At 34.4% G+C, this 17,479-nt stretch overlaps 2 protein-coding genes across 5 annotated transcripts; one reads left to right on the top strand and one right to left on the bottom strand.

Moving 5' to 3' along the window:
• Window positions 1-796: 796 nt before the first annotated feature.
• On the top strand, window positions 797-4,130 carry LOC112769504 (uncharacterized). The gene is made up of 4 exons (XM_025814013.1): window positions 797-1,305; window positions 1,386-1,399; window positions 2,198-3,214; window positions 3,310-4,130. Exons 1-4 carry the CDS (start codon window positions 797-799, stop codon window positions 4,128-4,130), a joined length of 2,361 nt encoding a protein of 786 aa, XP_025669798.1.
• A 7,680-nt stretch (window positions 4,131-11,810) lies between these two features.
• Window positions 11,811-16,172, bottom strand: LOC112771896 (protein-tyrosine sulfotransferase). Of its 4 annotated transcripts, none has more exons than XM_072225358.1 (13): window positions 15,701-16,172; window positions 15,469-15,534; window positions 15,142-15,304; window positions 14,977-15,048; window positions 14,514-14,802; window positions 14,020-14,160; window positions 13,633-13,737; window positions 13,387-13,528; window positions 13,049-13,095; window positions 12,862-12,930; window positions 12,645-12,764; window positions 12,331-12,475; window positions 11,811-12,158 (listed from the first exon to the last, which is right to left on the bottom strand). In XM_072225358.1, the coding sequence occupies exons 2-13, from the start codon at window positions 15,515-15,517 to the stop codon at window positions 12,124-12,126; spliced, it is 1,377 nt and encodes a 458-aa protein (XP_072081459.1). In that variant the 5' UTR covers window positions 15,518-15,534; window positions 15,701-16,172; the 3' UTR covers window positions 11,811-12,123. The 4 variants fall into 4 exon arrangements, with proteins under 4 accessions (XP_072081459.1, XP_072081460.1, XP_072081457.1 ...); XM_072225359.1 differs by having other exon boundaries at window positions 11,811-12,155; XM_072225356.1 differs by having other exon boundaries at window positions 12,344-12,475.
• Between the last annotated feature and the right edge of the window lie 1,307 nt (window positions 16,173-17,479).

Below are 17,479 nucleotides of genomic sequence, written 5' to 3'. Positions count from 1 at the left end.
ATTTAAACTATTTTTTGTATTAAATAAATTAAAAGGTTTAATATTGTACACTACTATATAAAATGTCTAATGACAAATAAATTATGAATTCTATAATAAAAAATAAAACAAATAATTAATAAATACTACAAAAACAACAATTAAAATAGTACAAAAATATACCTTATTTTACTTCATGTATTAATTAATATATTGTACAAATTATATAGATCCTTTTTATTGTAGAATCTTTATCCAATTAAAAATTTAATAAATGGTAAAATTTAGTCATGGTAAAATGGGGGCTCAATTTTATTGATATGGAGACTTTGTGTGTGTTATATCCGGATATGGAGCCATGGAAGTGCAATACAGATATGTGGGGCAGCTTTTTTGTTAATGTCAGGTTGAACAACTCGAATGGTGCGAGTTGTTTGAGCATCTTTTTTAAAGTGCAAATCGGTTGGTCCGATTTGAGGAGGAAGCGTTGGTGAAATTATGCATGATGCAAATCGTACCATCCGATTTGCTAGAAGTGTGGTTTTTTTTTTGTGATGTGTTATGGAAATCGGAGGGTCCGACATGCAATTGTTTATTATTATTTTGAATCCATGAAACGTAATCGCATGGTCCGATTTGGTTGGTATTTTATATAAAAGTTGCTGAAAAATGGATCAGAGCAATAACTCTCTCATCTTCTTCGTCTCCTTCTCCAACGGTCCCCCTGGTTTTAGTTTCTCTGTTTATTCACTTGTTTAGTAAAGGAGCCAAAAAATCAGAACTCAAGTTTATGAGTTTGTTAATGTGATTGTGAGAAATGAGTGATAGAGTGTTATTGAAGGTGTATTATTTTGGTCAGATTTTGTTACAAATATCTGAAGGAGTAACATTTGTTTATGAAAATCTGTTAGATTTGGTGATTCCTTTTTCAATCTCATTTGAAGAGCTCAAATGTGTGATCTGTGAAAAAATTCAGTCTGAGAGGGCAAGAAGGATATCATGTATTCTATACAGAAATCCTATACAAGTGTTTGGTGGATTCGTCCAGTTTCAAACCAAATATGTAACGGACGAAGCGAGCATGCAAGACATGTTTTCCATGTATATTGAAAATCGGAGTCAACTCTCGTTCATCGAGTTGTATGTTGAGTTTGAGCAATCTGAGGCCAATCGGAATATTCTACGGGAGGATTACAATAGTGACAATGAAGAAGAGTTCGAAAGCAACTACGAAGTTGTTGGTCCAGATGGAGATGAGGTTCAAGGTGACGGAGCTATGGCTCCGGATGTGTTTGATGTGGCAACTGCACTGGCAAACGATGTCCCGTTTGAGGAGCCATCATTCATGCGAGTATTGGATTTGGAAGCCATGCATGTTCCGGAGTTTTTGGATTATAACAATGCAGGTACGTAATTCTCCGTATTTATACGAAAGATTAGAATTTTTTATTAATTTATGTTGATAGCTGGACCAAGTAGCTAAGTTAGGTTTGAAAATATACTCGATCAGTTAATATTTATTAGTTACATTAGTAGATTAAATAATTATAGCTTGAAATTTATTAGTAGATCAATAAAATTGAAATTGGTTAAATTGGATTTTATTAAGTAAATATACGTAAATTAGTTAACTTAAAAATCGTTAAGTTGGTTAAATGTAGTTAAATTATAATTAAGTCAGTATAAGGAGGAATTTATTGGTACATTGAGTAAATATATAAGTAGCAAATTAGTGTAATTAAAATTTGTTAAGTTAGAAGTCATTAAGTTAAGTCAATATAAGTAAGTTACTTAGATTAAAAATTGTTAAATTGGTTAAATATAAATAAATTAAAATTAAGTCAATTTAAATAGGAATTTATTGGTAGATTAAGTGAATATAACGAGTAAATTAGTTTAGTTAAAATTGGTTACGTTGGAAGTTATTAACTCAATATGAGTAAGTGAGTTAAATTAAAATTTGTTTAATTGGTTAAATACAGTTAAATTAAAATTAAGTCAGGATAAATAGGAATTTATTAGTAAATTAAGTAAATATAACTAGTAAATTAGTTAAATTAAAATTACTATCTGTTAGTAGACTAGTTGAATACAAATAAGTTTTTGTTAGGGAATTATATAAATATAAATAGTTTGTAGGGTTTTATTATAATTGATGCAGTAAAAATTCGTGTTACCTATATATTCGAATGTTTAAATATTTGTGTTTTCTAATTAGATTGCATGGCTGTCCGGGTGGTAGAAATTCCTTTTCTTGCAGATGGTGAATTTGCCGTTGGAATGGAATTCAGTTTCAGGAAAGCTGTTATTAAAGCGATAAAAGAGTATACTATACGAAGAAGCGTAGATTACCGGGTGTATGAGTCTGAGTCGTTGACATTTTATGCGAAGTGTACACAGTATGGGTCAGGGTGTGATTGGCTTATCCGGATTAGCATGATCAGCCAGAAGTACTGTTGGGTTATAAGGAGGTATAATGGCAGTCACACATGTACCAGAGCCACAATTTCTCAGGATCATTCAAAGCTGGATTCGACCATGATTGCAAAAGCAATTAAGCTGTTGGTTGAGGCTGACCCCGCCTTAAAGGTAAAATCAGTTATAGCAGAGGCGCAATCGAAGTTCAACTACACTGTTAGTTATCGGAAAGCATGGTTGGCTAAGCAAAAGGCGGTTGAAAAAATATTCGAAGGTTGGGAGGCATCGTACGAAGCGTTGCCTATATGGTTTGAAGCCATGTGTCATAAGGAGCCGTCAGCTGTTGTTCATTTTGAGACTATGCCTGCATACCAAGGTGACGACTTGGTGACTGATATTCGGGTATTGCATCGTGTCTTTTGGAGTTACTACCCCTGCATTAGAGCTTTCAGACATTGTAAGCCAGTTGTCCAGGTGAATGGGACTCACTTATACGGAAAGTACAAGGGTTGTCTACTAGTGGCGGTGTCACAGGATGGTAACAACAACATCGTCCCAATTGCGTTTGCAATTGTGGAGGGAGAGACTTCAGATGCGTGGCACTTTTTTCTGAGTAACCTTCGTCAGCATGTTGTCACTCGGGATGGTGTGGGACTGATATCTGACCGTCACGAATCCATAAATGCGGCTGTGGAAAGGAGTAACGGGGCTTGGTCACCTCCGAGAGCCTTTCATATGTTTTGCATCAGGCATATAGAGTCGAATTTTCTGAGAAAATTCAAGGCGCCGTACTTACAGAAACTGGTCGTCAACATAGGTAACACTCATAATAGTTAACTAATTTAGTATCAGATTTCCATTCAATTCGTGTCTTCACCTCTATTGTTTTAAATATTTCTTTATATCCCGCAGGATATTCGAGGACGGTGCGGGAGTACGAGGTGCGTTACCAACGTTTACGAGAACGGGGAGAGGCATACACTGACTGGTTAAACCGAATCCCCCGGGAACAGTACGCGTTGGCATTTGATGGTGGATATCGATGGGGTCATATGACGACAAATCTAGTGGAATGCATCAATTCAGTTTTAAAGGGCGCACGCAATCTCCCCGTGACTGCCCTTGTGAAGGCAACATTCTACAGGCTGAACGAGTTGTTTACCCGAAAAAGAGCGGAGGCGGAAGCCCGGATTAATGCTGGCCATGTGTTTTCTGATGTCGTGACTTCGAAGTTGCATGCAAACCAACTTGCATCAGGAAACATTCAGGTTAGTTGCTTTGATCGGCAGAATGAGGTCTTTGAGGTGCGTGAGATGCCGAGTGGACTGGAGTTTGCGGTGGACCTACGTGGCCTTCGATGTGACTGTGGTGAGTTTCAGGTGGACCGGATCCCCTGTCGACATGTCTTTGCATGTTGTGCCAACCAGCGACTGGATTGGCAAGTGTATGTTCATGATGTGTATAAGATGGACCAAGTTCGGCGGGTGTACCGAGCAAGGTTTAGGCCACTTGGTAACCCCACTACATGGCCTGTTTATAACGGACCTCGGTTCATCCCAAACCCGTACCTGAGACGCGTCGGGAAAGGTCGGCCAAAAATGACGCGCTTCTTGAATGAGATGGACACGCGAATGCTACGTCGGCCTAGGCGATGTACGATATGTGGAGCTGAGGGACACAGTCGTGGCAGATGCCGTCAGCAGCGTGGTGCAAATGCCAACAGAGATCAGTAGTAGACTCTTACTCTGAGATGATATTATATATGTGGCAATATTTGGTTTGTCATTAGTTGTCCATTTGAGTTAAGCAAGTATGATATATGTAACCTGTTGCTGTAGCATTACTCTCCATCTGTAGCATTTTATAATATTTTATGAAGTACTACATAATCCACATATTTAATCGCTGCAATAAGTTCACATATACATAAATTCTCTAAACAAACCATCTACTAATAGATAGTCCATAGTCCAAATTATTAATACATAAATTCTCTAAACAAACCATCTACTAATACATAGTCCATAGTCCAAATTAATAATACATAAATACTCTATACAAACCATTGTCCAGATCATTATTAATACATAATAACCCTAAACCCTAAATAGAACAAGTCCTGCATACGTTATGAACAACACATGCAACGAACTGTAAACATCATCCACATTTTCTAAAGCATCAATAAGAGTATACACCACAACTACTTTCTCATTGTCCACTTTACGTCATTCACGAAGTTCTTACATTTTTTTGCGGCCTTTTTGAACACAGATGGCGTGTAGCGGTTAGCGCTACGACGTGGTGGATCAATCCTCAGATTGTAACCTTTGCCTTTGTCATCCGGAGTTTGTGCCCGGCCTGTATACAAAATAACAACAACAATTAAGTATGATGACATTAGGTAGTCAAACCAACATGGATACCGCTAATGAACACAAAATGAATACCAATTCAAACATGTAAAGCAAAATATGAAGCATAATACCATCATTGCGGGATTCCTCATCCTCATCAAATTCCTCTATTTCGTCCTCATCATCATGGTCCTCGTCATTCGGGTCATCTACTAGATACGCATTAGTCTCTTGCTCTAGTGGGTTAGCATCTTCTTGTAGTGGTCCCATGTCAACACGGTTAGGATTTTGACTATTAAGAACTCCGCGTCCACCTACACTTCTACTAGAGTCAATAGAAACGAACCCTCCGGAAGTGACCGATGAGGTATGGCACGGGAGCCTGGCGTCCAATGAATACCTACCTGCCAAGAACTCAGGCTGGTTGCCATATTGTGGTGGTGCTGCATCTCCAGCCATGAACTCAAGCAATTGGCTAAAGGAACCTCCTTCTCCGGGTTCAAGCTGTGACATACCCCAATATGGTTGAGGCATTGGAAATGACGGGGAGAACTGTGTCTGAGGTACATACTGGCTTGAGAACTGAGGTTGTTCTTGTGGAAGTGGATTCGAAGTAGGAGGTGGCACCGACTGTGGTTCCAGTTCCTCATTGTCATTATCCACATCCTGACTATCCTCATCCATACCCTCACCACTTTCATCCACATCCTGATTACCCTCACCACTTTCATCCACATCCTGATTACCCTCACCCATTTCCTGATTATCCTCATCACTTTCTTGACCCACAAGATTCGACAAGTTCAAATGGTCTCCATATTTTGACCGGTACCAGAACATATAAGTTTCCAATGGATGTTGTGAAGGCATGGGAAGCTCAGAAAGAACGTAGTGATACCTGTTTGTCCAATGCATAACCCAATTTGAATGACTCGGTATTGTGGCCCAGTTAAGATTCTTAGGACCAGTCAAGACTTCTCCATGCGCCTTGCCAAGAGTCTGCTCCTGCTGAGGTACTCCCTGAACTAAACCGAACTGTCGCCTATACCTATCGGTAGCATGCCACTCGATACATTCAAATGACACCAACGGAACAGTAGCGGACCACACAACCGACTCCATATAGATCTCAGGAGGAATTATGTTTGGATCCACGCGATCCACAGCATATGCAACCCACAGAAACTGTGAAAATAAAAGAAACTCATGAATACAACCCAGAATATCAAATTCAATAAAAAAGTCTCATAAAAATGCCGAATCTCATAAATCTTTAATTAAAACACACTTGGCCTTCCTGCAATTCATCAAACTATATTTTCGGTCACCACGCTCCCAATTACGCCACCTAATGTCATATATTCAATTAGCTAAACTGAATTTTAAATATGAAGCTACGGGTAGATTGTAACGTAACATTACCTGTTAGCTAGTGGAAAACTGTGGGGTTCTCTGGGGAGCGGCGATAGATATGGCAGTCGGATCCAAGCTCAACCGAGCAGAAGTGTTATTGGCCCATCTATTTCCTTACAGTTATAACGAGATGCCCTGCACAACTCCCTGTAGAGGTGAGCTAGGCATGCCGAACCCCAACTATAATGTCCAATACCGGCAAAATCACGAAGCAAGGGAAGAAACTTCCAGTGCACACCTGCCCCAGATTTATTCCCAAACAAGATCGTCCCGATGAGCAACATAATATGGCACTTCACATACCTCTGTATACTTAATTCATCAGTCAACTACATGTTTTCTTTTAGTTCCTGAAGCCAAGTCAGTTTTATGCAGCATCCTCGACACTTCGACTTACGCGGTGCCACGCCAAATTGAAGCAAATATTCTGCCTCCAACGCTGAGAAACTACTCATTGTCATCCCAGTAACTAGAAGACCATCCGTCGGGAGACCAAGAATTAGAGCCACATCTTCAAGAGTTACGGCACACTCACCAATTGGAAGGTGAAACGTATGTGTATTTGGGTGCCACCGTTCAATTAGAGCATTGACGAGTGCTTTCTGATTTTGTACGACACCAATTTGAGATGCATGATAGAATCCAGTGACTCGTAAATGGTCCTCCACCCGATCGTTGTACCGATCCGGCGGAAGTGGATGGTCACAGGTCAACATTCTTAGTTTCTACAAAAAAAAAAAAAAACAAGTTATTAGTCAAGTAACAAACTATTGCTAATTTACTACTACAAAGCAATAATTTTTAAACTACAGACACTTGTTAACAAAATCTTCACAACTAAGTCAACAACAAATATTACTTGAAACCAAACATCTGTTATAAATTATTTGACTTACTTTGACTAAAACAAATAATTACTACTTCCAAAATGAATTATTAATAACATTAACTAATAGATACAAATACAAACCTAATATATACATATACATAGTTTCCAGATCAATTCTCAATAAAATTAGTAAATTAGAGATACTGGTGGTTTTTTAATTTATGATATATCAATAATTTCCCTAAATAACAACATTATTAATAATTACCTATTACATATTACTTAAATAAATTTAAACACATATTCCAAAATTTTTAAAAATATTAATAATAATCCTCAATATCTTCATGAATTCATTTTCTAATAACAATAATAATTAACTTTTCTAACAATGATAATTACAATTAACTACAATACTTTTCTAAATTAATACTAATAACCATTCAGCTCTTATTTATTACTATGTCCAACTATTCATTTTACTCACAGTAACATTTGATAATATCGTAACAATTACAAATAATTATAAATTTATAAAATATTTCAAAAAACAAATTATATCCAAATATTAATAACAATTCGGTTTTAATTGTATAATTTATTTTCTAAATATTTTAATATTTCACTTCTTCTTCCGAAATTCTAAAGAATATAAAAAAAATATTAAACAAATAAAAAAAATTGCGTTTCCTTTTTTTAAACTGCAAGAACAACAATACTAACAATAATAATATTTAACCCACTAACAAAAACAATTTTAATACAAAAATAGTGAAAAAATTAAAAAAAAATATAAAATGAATCCTACTCATTCCATAGCCGTATATTTCTAAGCTTACATACTAACAATAACATTAACAACTTAATTTCTAACATCATTAATAACTATAATTATAAAAATTAAAAAAATTTTAAACAAACTTACATAATCTGGCAAACTGAGATAATGCATAATGTAAAGCTCAGGACGATCCACATCTTTAGTTTTATTTTTTTTTTGACATTTTTCTGCACTCTCCACCATGCACCAACAGCAGAGAAATGAGGATGGCAATGGAGTTTTGGTGTTCAAAGTGAAGGCTGAATGGGTTAAACTCGGATGGTGGGGTTTTTGTTGCATTCAGCAACTCGGTATGTGGGGCACCGTCTGGGGAGCAAGGGCTGAGCGCCACCTGTCCACCATGCATCAACTCGGACTCTACGAGTTGGTTGCTACATATCGGACCCTGCGTTTTGCGCTATGTATGTTGCACTCTACATATCGGACCCTCCGTTTTGCGCTATGTTTGTCGCACGGTCCGATTTCCATTAGGGGCTGACACCACATCCATGTTCAGCACCCCCCACCCCATATCTCCGTTTAACACATTCCAGGGTCCAATATGAAAATTAAAAAGTGTAAAATGGGTTCAAATTTCTTAAAAAATATCTAAATACTATATTAAATATTACAAGTCAATAAGTAATTAAATTAAAAATCCTCAAATTAAAAACATAGATAACGTTGTATATATTTTTTTGAGTTATCGGACAAATTTTTATTGAATAACTAATTTACGTACGAACTAAAAAATTGCTACTATAAATATTATCCAATGACAATAACCATAATACACATAACATCATTTAGTGATGAGAAACAAATCTTAATTAAATTACGGTAACTAGATAATAAACCCTTGATGATAAAAAAATTATCAAATTAAAATTTAATAATATATAAAATATAACATAAATTTTCAAAAAAAATAATAATAAAATAAAGTACAATGAATAAACTAATTTTTAAAAATATTTTCTCAATTTTAATGGACAAAATCCTCATAATATCGTTAATTTGTCATAATAAATTTAAAAAATTAAATAAAAAAGATTATAAATTAGTAGATGAGATTTAAAGCTTTTAAAGAAATATAATAGAAGTATTATCATTCTGAAAATACTCTTTGTATATTTTAGCCTAATTGAGAATAAAAATCTACTTTATAAAAAATTTCACCTCATATATTACCTAGAGCTTTAAATTATGACAATTTTATATTATCTTTTTATTGTATATTTTTATAATTTAACATTTTAAAGATTTTTTATAATAATTTTAATTTTAACAAAATATGATATAAATCAAATTAAATTAATATTAAAATAAAAAATATTTATTTAATAAATTTAAAAAGTAAATAATATATTAATAAAAAATAAAATTAATTTTTTAAAAACAATAGAAAAGCGGCCAAATCAAAAAACGTGCCTGTCGCTAGTATTAATAAATGTGATGGTGTTTGTATATTTTACATGACAGTTTTTTAGGGCATAAATAATTATTTGAAAGAATAATTATAAATGACGAATACTTGAATTATTGTATCTTGCCCTGATTTGATTTCTGAATTCGTAGAAAAATAATAATAATCAATCGGGCAACAATTGTAAATTGAGGTCACAGATGTTTGATGAGGGTTGATATTACCACGACTAAAAAGGGTAATGTTAGATAGACAAAAAAAAAAAAGTCAGAACTTGTCTTATTTAGCATTAATTAATTATCGCAACAATTAATGAATACTAAATAAAGTAATTTATGGCTGTTTTTGGCTGATTTTCTTTGGTTATCAAATATTTTCGACTAAAAAATGATCAATTTTATTATTACTTTACCAAAATTTTAATTACCATTTTAAATTATTACAAATTTATAGCTAATTTTATTAGATATTATACATTATTTGTTTGGTACAACGCAGATATAAGGCATGGATGCGCAAAATCAGTATACAATTAATACATAATAAATTGTTTCATAATGTATTGGATAAATTGAATTGAAATTCCTTTATAACTTAATATTAATATGATCAATTTTATAAAAATATATCAATATCATTTTCGTTTTCCATTGAAATCCTTTCCCTTTATTATTGTTGTTGTTGCTGCTGATGCTTGACACAAGAAACTTCAAGTTTATTTTTTGGGCACATCTTCTTGAGTTTTGGAATCTTCTTTCATCTCTATTACTTGTTGAACACCTTCTTGGTAACCTACCATGAAGCTTTTAAGAGCGTCTCTGTATGCAGAAGCTCTGGTCATGTACACGCGCTGCAAGCTACAGCTGTATGTTTTCCAGTAGAAGATCCATGGGTTTTGTCAAAATCACCATCTCAAACTCATTGTTCAAATCAATGGCAGAAAGCTACCGAAAACAGCAATTTCAAATTTGCATGAATAGCAAGAGCAGAGAGTTCTAATGCTGAACGAATAAGCAAGGGATGGCTCATAGTGTATACAAACGACGTCGTTTTTTCTGTTTTAGTTTTTTCTTCTGTTTATAACTTAATATTAGCATGATCATTTATTTTAATATATCAATTTTATTTTAGTTTTTTCATTGAGATCCTTTCTCCTTATTGTTGAGGATAAAGATTAATCCATTTTAAGTGTAGTTAGATTTTCTTTATAAAGCTAGAATATTAAATATAAATTAAAAAAGAAAAGTCTTTTCCAGTTTTTAACCATTTACTCAATAGACATTGCACTCCCTAACAATTGTATAAATACATATCGGTATAATTATTAGAGAATGCAAAACACAATGTCCATCAGATAAATGGTTAAGAACAGAAAAAGACTTTTACTCAAATTAAAATTAATTTCTTATAAATTCATATAATTCTTAAAATTTTACACTATTGTCCAATTACATATTGTTTTTATATGATTTTTGATAGAGTGAATAATCAAAATACTAATGTAATAATACATCTATAAAACAAACCTCATAGTGTATACAATTGATAGCAAAGTTCATTAAAGACATATATGATGGGGCCACCCACAACTAATGTGAAGACTCAAGGTAGTGTGACAGAGGAATTCTCTATTGGTATAGGATTACACCAGGGATCATCCTTAAGTCCATACCTTTTCACATTAGTCTTGGAAGTACTCACAGAGCACATTCAAGAGTCTGTGCCATGGTGCATGCTTTTTGCCGATGATATCGTCCTTATGGGAGAGTCAAGAGAAGACCTAAATAAGAAGTTAGAGTTATGGAGAGAAGCTCTAGAAGTGTATGGTCTGCGCATAAGCCGTAGTAAGACGGAATATATGGAATGTAAGTTCAGTCTAAGAAGGGAAAACTCCAATATAGAGGTGAAGATTGGAGAAAACATCTTACGAAAAGTTAAAAGTTTTAAGTATCTTGGGTGCATCATACAGGATAATGGAGAGATTGAACAGGATGTAAATCATAGGATCCAAACAGGTTGGTCAAAATGGCGGAGTGCATCTGGTTTTATATGCGACAAAAAAGTGCCTTTAAAACTTAAAGGTAAATTCTATCGTATCGCTATAAGACCGGCTATGCTGTATGGTACGGAGTGTTGGGCGGTTAAAGGGGAGCACGGACATAAGCTGAGTGTGGCAGAGATGAAGATGTTGAGATGGATGAGTGGTCATACGCAATTGGATAAAATAAGTAATGAAGATATAAGGGAGAGAGTTGGAGTAGTATCCATTGTGGAAAAGATAGTTGAATCGCGTCTCAGATAGTTTGGACATGTGAGAAGAACACCGATAGAACATTCAGTCAGGAGGGTGGATGAGATGGAAGATGGACAAAGGGCGAAAGGCAGAAGAAGACCATCCATGAGGTGGTCAAACGAGATCTACATGTAAACGGTCTCTCTGTAGACATGATACATGACAGAGCACAATGGCGTCGTTTGATTCATGTAGCCGACCCCACTTAGTGGGATAAGGCTTTGTTGTTGTTGTTGTTGTTGATAGGAGTGCAGAATATGAAGAGTTCCAGTCTATTGCTCTGAATTTCCTTTATAATCATATACTTGTATGTGTAGAAATGGTTGGTACAAAAATACCATCATGATCATAACAGTTCATAGTTGCACTAGAATGTCTAACTGGTTAAAACAGAGAGAGAACCCCCAACCAAGACTTAAGAATTGAGCTTTCTATATGAAGGGACAAAACTAGGAACAAAATAATGGCACTCAGTACAGTTCTTACTTAATCTTCAACGTTCTTCTTCTCACATTTACAATTAGTAGCAATACCAAAATGAGGAAGGCAAAAGTAATTGCCAATGGAAGGAACTTCCAGAAAGTGATTTCAGAGGCAGTGCTTGATATGTTGTCCCATCTCTGCTGCATTTAGCAAAGATAAAAAGCAATCAAAATTCAGAAACACGGAAACATGCTCGTCGCAGGAAACAGGCCAACTCATAGTTAGGCCAACTTCATAGCCTAATAAATATATCTTTTGTTACTTATCCTAACTATTTTAATACCTGTAGAGGAAATAGAAGAAAGATCAGACCTTCAACACATACCTCAGTGAACGTCCGCATTGTAGCTTTATGTTGTTTATCGAAAATGGCTCTTGCATACTCGTAAAGCTCTAAGTCCAGGTCATTAAGAGACCGTATCTCTTGGAGAACCTCTTCACTAACTAGAAGACGTGCCTGTAAAATCATAAAAGTCATCGGCAAGGGATAGCACAACACTGCAAGTTAACGGTAGGCTTTTAAATTATCCAACACCCAAGTCAAACAAACAAGAAGACTAGGTTTCATGCTTCATTGAAGCAGAATGGTGGAATGATATTCTTTTAGCATTAGATCTATTTTTTACCTCCTTAGTAAAGTTCACCGGAGAAATCCTCTTCAAAGAAGCGATACGCCGGCTTGACTGGGCCTTGCGTAAATTAGAGATGCAACCTTCATAAGCACCCATGAGCTCTTTAGCAGACATCTGAAATCAATGAAAAATAAGCATGCAATCAAAGATTGGAAATAAACTATTTGATAAATCTACAAAACCGGCATAATTGTTGTGGAAACATCTTTACCTTCAACTTTGTTGCTTCACCACTGTCACTTGAAGTAACCTCACTTGCTACTGTCTCTGAGGTACTATTCTGTCTTGCAGGGAGAAATGCTATAAGAGTGCTTCCCTTTATATTTTTTAATGAAAAAGGATTTACCCTCACCCAAACTTTAATAACCAAGTTACATCAAGAAAGAGATGCTTCTTACCTGATGTTCACTGCTATCAGGATCAGAATCTGAAACTGAACTCTGTTCTGCAGTACATGTACAGCATTAGTTGTCATTGTATTTTGTTTTTATTTTATTTTTAAAGAAAAAATAAAAAATATGGCCAAGACTAAACATAAGATGACAACATCAATATTCTACCAAAGTTCAGTGTAAAACACAATATTAGAATATTAGACAAGCTCACCGATATCATCTGAAAGCATTACATGTACAGGTACATAGCCTTAGCTCTAAATTCTGTACAAATTTTACAGCCCCTTTGTAACCTACGTCAAAGTTTGATCGAAACTGAAGATTGCTTATAATACACTAACCTGTTTTATCAACAAGCTCCAGGCTAGTGTTTGGAGCATTAAGCTGTGATATAACCTGAGCACCAACCACATTTGCAAACATAGTTGCAGATTCTCTGTGCTCTTCAGTAAGACCAACATATAACATATTATCCAATCTCTTCTGCAAGATGTACAAGCACAAGAAACAAATATTGAGAGAAGGAAGAGGGAGAAGCTGAGAACTACATGTTGAAATTATCACAACTTACAAAGCTTATTTATTACCTTTGCAACTTGTAGCACATATTTGCCAAGAATCTTGTACTTCTGCACACAATGGCGCACTTCGTGTGCTTCTGCCATATAAGAATTGTTTGTCAAACCTGCAACCTGATAGTCGGAGTCAAATGTTTGATATTAATTATAGTCATCACTACCAAGATGTTAGTTAATACAATGTGATATTAATTATAGTCAAATGAAAATATATCCATCCATATTTTCTTGTGGCAATGATCAACAACATAAGATTTGACGAAAAAAAGAAAGAAATTCTTGCCAACAAATTCTAGTTGAATCATTATCTGAGAAATCAGCATAACATATCATGGAAATTGCATAAAGTGATGACTTAGAATCCCTATACTCGTAAAGAAATGCAAGCTGAATTACCTGGAATGTGGCTCCGTTATGTACAATATCCCTGGCCGCAGGATGATTGATGTATTCATGTAATGGCATTGCAAAATCTTCCATGTCATAATAATCATTCTTCTCTATTGTATGCTGTCCATTTCTGCGCCTTGCATCTCTCTGTCAATTTAAGGTCCACATAAATCATACATGCAACGCATTGAAATAGAGAACATCACGCAGTAAATAATTTACTTTCTCCTTGGCAACTTTGGTGATTTACGTTTCCATCTTCAAAAATAAGCAATTGGTTTAAACACATCTATGTCATAATCATGCCATAAAAAACAAGTTATCCACCTAAACATAGACTACCTAGCAAGTCCAAGATTACTTTTCACACAAGAACCAGGCTAGATGCATATGCTCTTCAATGCTACTATATCAGCAATATCCATCCTCCTCTAATAAATGCTACTATAGATGGTCAGACACAACTTATTAGTAAGCTTTCCAAATGAAACATGATATACCCTTTCAAAAAGATCTTGCCGCATCCATGGAACTAGATACTTCCATGGCCAGATATCCAGTGTACTAACTGCTTTGGTCTTAGACCGCAAGCGTAAAGTCATCTGTGTTGCAGATGTCAAGTTGGGATGCACCAAAAATCTAGCTGCAACCTCTATCGAAAATTCATACGTACTAAAGACACGATCTACTGGATCCCTAAGTATGGTCACAACTGAAGTTCTTGCCTTCGGAAGTTTGGATGTTATGCTATAGTCATCATGTGTAACTAATAGCCTGCATTTTGGTTTGCTGCAAATTGACAAACATAAAGAAAACACTAAATAAGTAATCTGTTTTCAGTTTACAGTAAACTTTTGCATGTATAATATGGCTATTCAAGAACAAACTACAACAGTAAGAATATTGTGAACTTAGGGAGCTGCTACGCTTTACATCTGCATGATAGTAAGAACAAGATAGCACCTTGGATCAAAGCGCAACTTATCATAAGAACGAGGGCATTCCAGAGAGTTAGGATACAATTTTTTCAAGAAACTGCAAAAACACAAAGGTCAACAAACTTGTCAACAGCACAGCTCAAAGTCATTCAGCTGCCTCAATAACTACATCATACAAAACAAAATTTACCAGTGAAAATACGTCCGCCCTCCCGTCCTAGGGACATGGAGGAAGAACAGCAAATCCCCCAGCGTGTGTTTATCCTCCCTGATTTCATTATCAAGTGAAGTGTATGCCCAACTCTTAACAACTCTCTCACAGTGCCCAAAATCACTTGCAAAAGCATCATTCACTAGCACCAAGACAATAAACATAGGAAAAACAATCAAAGTACTATAAGAAGAACCATTCACTAGTACCATAAGAAATGCTCTCATGAATAGTTCTAAGTTCTACCACCTAAGTACTAAAAAAGAATAATTTAACCACATTTTTTAAATCGTCCACCGTTGATACCTAATAGAAGAATAACCAGCAAAGCACAGAGCTTGAGAGCAGGATCCATGCACGAAATCCCTAATCCTGTAGCCGGCAATAGAAATCAGCCAGCAGAGTAAATATCAGGAAAGAAAAATGACCAAAAAAACACATAAAACCTAATAATATTAAGAAAAAAACGCAGCATCAATTTCAAGGGATTCGAAACTATGGAAAGGGAAAATGGAGCAGTAGTAGGTGATGGAGTTACCAGTATCGGATTCCGGGATCTCGTGTTCATAAATTCTGCGTTTTTGGGGGGGGAAGTCCACAAGATCGAGGAGGACCCACTGGAAAACAAAACCTTGTTGTTGGTCGAGAAAAAAGGAGGCTTTCTTTTCCCGGGAAAAGGAAATTGCAAAAAAAAAAAAAATTATTGGCAGTGAAGTAATGAACAACACAACACAAAACAAAAGAGAATGGAAGGTTCTGTTTTTGTGATGGGTTGAATAGTTAGTTGAGTTGCTGGTTTCTGAGGAGTGTTGTTTTCACTGTTTCAGGCTTGCAGCTACTGCAAGCTACTGTGCAATCTTTCGGGGAATGAAGGGCAAAATGGTAATATTGTTAGGTTGGATTTGGTTTCGGTTTATGTAGCATGTAGGTCCAACGGTCCAACCGATTTTGCATTGGGATTTGAAAACTTATTAATGAGCATTACTACAAAATCACAAAATTAATGGGGTGATTGGTATGGTGTCCAAGTTTGCCTAATTTATTAAAAAGGTTAAAAGTTAATATTTAATTTTAAAATATAAAAATAAATAATTATTAAATATTTAAAATTTATTATGAAAAATAAATTAAGTAAAAATTAGATATCAAATTATAAGCATTATAAAACTTACTAATTAATAGTGTCTGATAGTTTTGTTAAGAATCTTAACAAGATTTTTTCTTATCATTAAAATCAATTATGTAAATCAATCTCGTCTAATAGTTAATTCATTTGTCCGTTTAAGTAAATATTAAGATTCGAATCTCGTATTATATATGTAATAACTTATTGATAATAATAAATTTTTAAATGAAGTTTAGATTCACAATAGATTAATCTTTGTCGTGACAAGATAGAAATACCATAAAAAATTAAATATAAAATAAATATAAAAAATATAGAAAATAATATATATAAATATATAATTATATACAAATACATAGTGATTAATTTGATAATTGATTTTTGATGGTTACAGAGTATTTTGGTTTCTAATACTACTATTGGAGCATTAATTATTTTTGTTGTTTCAATTAAATACAATAATTAAAATTTCTGCAGAAAAAAATGAGAAACAAATTGTTTAACCAAAAATTACACATGAATTTACCACTTGATATAGCTTGAGCACATTATATGTATCTTTTGAGAAAAATGGAAGATAAACAATTCAATTTAACAACTACTTAAAAAGAAAAAAAAAAAAAAGAAGCATATTTTACAGCATGTGTATATGTTGGAATACACACATCTCTCACTCTTTTGAGTTGTTACAATTGTTAAATGGTAGATACTACCATGAAGATTTTATTATTGTCTTCATATGAAGATGCTTCTTTTGTACTATTAGATGATAAAATGTATGGTTTGATTTTGATATGTTATAAAAGTGTTATTTTTTTTAAAATGTGGCTAAACAAACAAAGTACACTTTTAACACAAAAATCTTCATAAAAAGATGTTTTTACCATCTTTATTTGAGTAGTTGCCTTGTTAAATTGGGTTGTCTATCTAAACATTTTCATATTTTCCTATTAACCCTAAATAGCAATGTCTTGACTCTTGACTTCAACCAACTTGCAAAACATATGATTCTTGGTAAGAATATTTAAAGTAGTTGAAACTAATGGAGTATTTTAAAAAGGGAAAAGAAAACTTAGAAAGAAGGTGCCACATAGCTTTTGCCTTTTGATATGCTCATATGGCTTGCATTATCTTGGAATCATGGAATAGACATTGTATTGCAAACTATAGACTATAATAATCACAAAAATA

Source organism: Arachis hypogaea, chromosome 18, assembly GCF_003086295.3.
Source record: "Arachis hypogaea cultivar Tifrunner chromosome 18, arahy.Tifrunner.gnm2.J5K5, whole genome shotgun sequence".
Classification (NCBI taxonomy): Eukaryota; Viridiplantae; Streptophyta; class Magnoliopsida; order Fabales; family Fabaceae; genus Arachis; species Arachis hypogaea.
The sequence above is the reverse complement of the archived record's forward strand: the minus strand, read 5'-3'. Positions and strand labels throughout refer to the sequence as shown.

Bases quoted from the DNA above. Each gene is read 5' to 3' on its own strand.
- LOC112769504 (XM_025814013.1), top strand. From the start codon at position 797: ATGAGTGATAGAGTGTTATTGAAGGTGTATTATTTTGGTCAGATTTTG. The intron at 3,215-3,309 runs GTAACACTCATA...TATATCCCGCAG, and splicing joins GAAACTGGTCGTCAACATAG to GATATTCGAGGACGGTGCGG.
- LOC112771896 (XM_072225356.1), bottom strand. From the start codon at position 15,517: ATGGATCCTGCTCTCAAGCTCTGTGCTTTGCTGGTTATTCTTCTATTA. The intron at 14,161-14,513 runs GTATATCATGTT...TTAAATTGACAG, and splicing joins GGCAAGATCTTTTTGAAAGG to AGAGATGCAAGGCGCAGAAA. The intron at 13,738-14,019 runs GTAATTCAGCTT...TCCGACTATCAG, and splicing joins ATAACGGAGCCACATTCCAG to GTTGCAGGTTTGACAAACAA.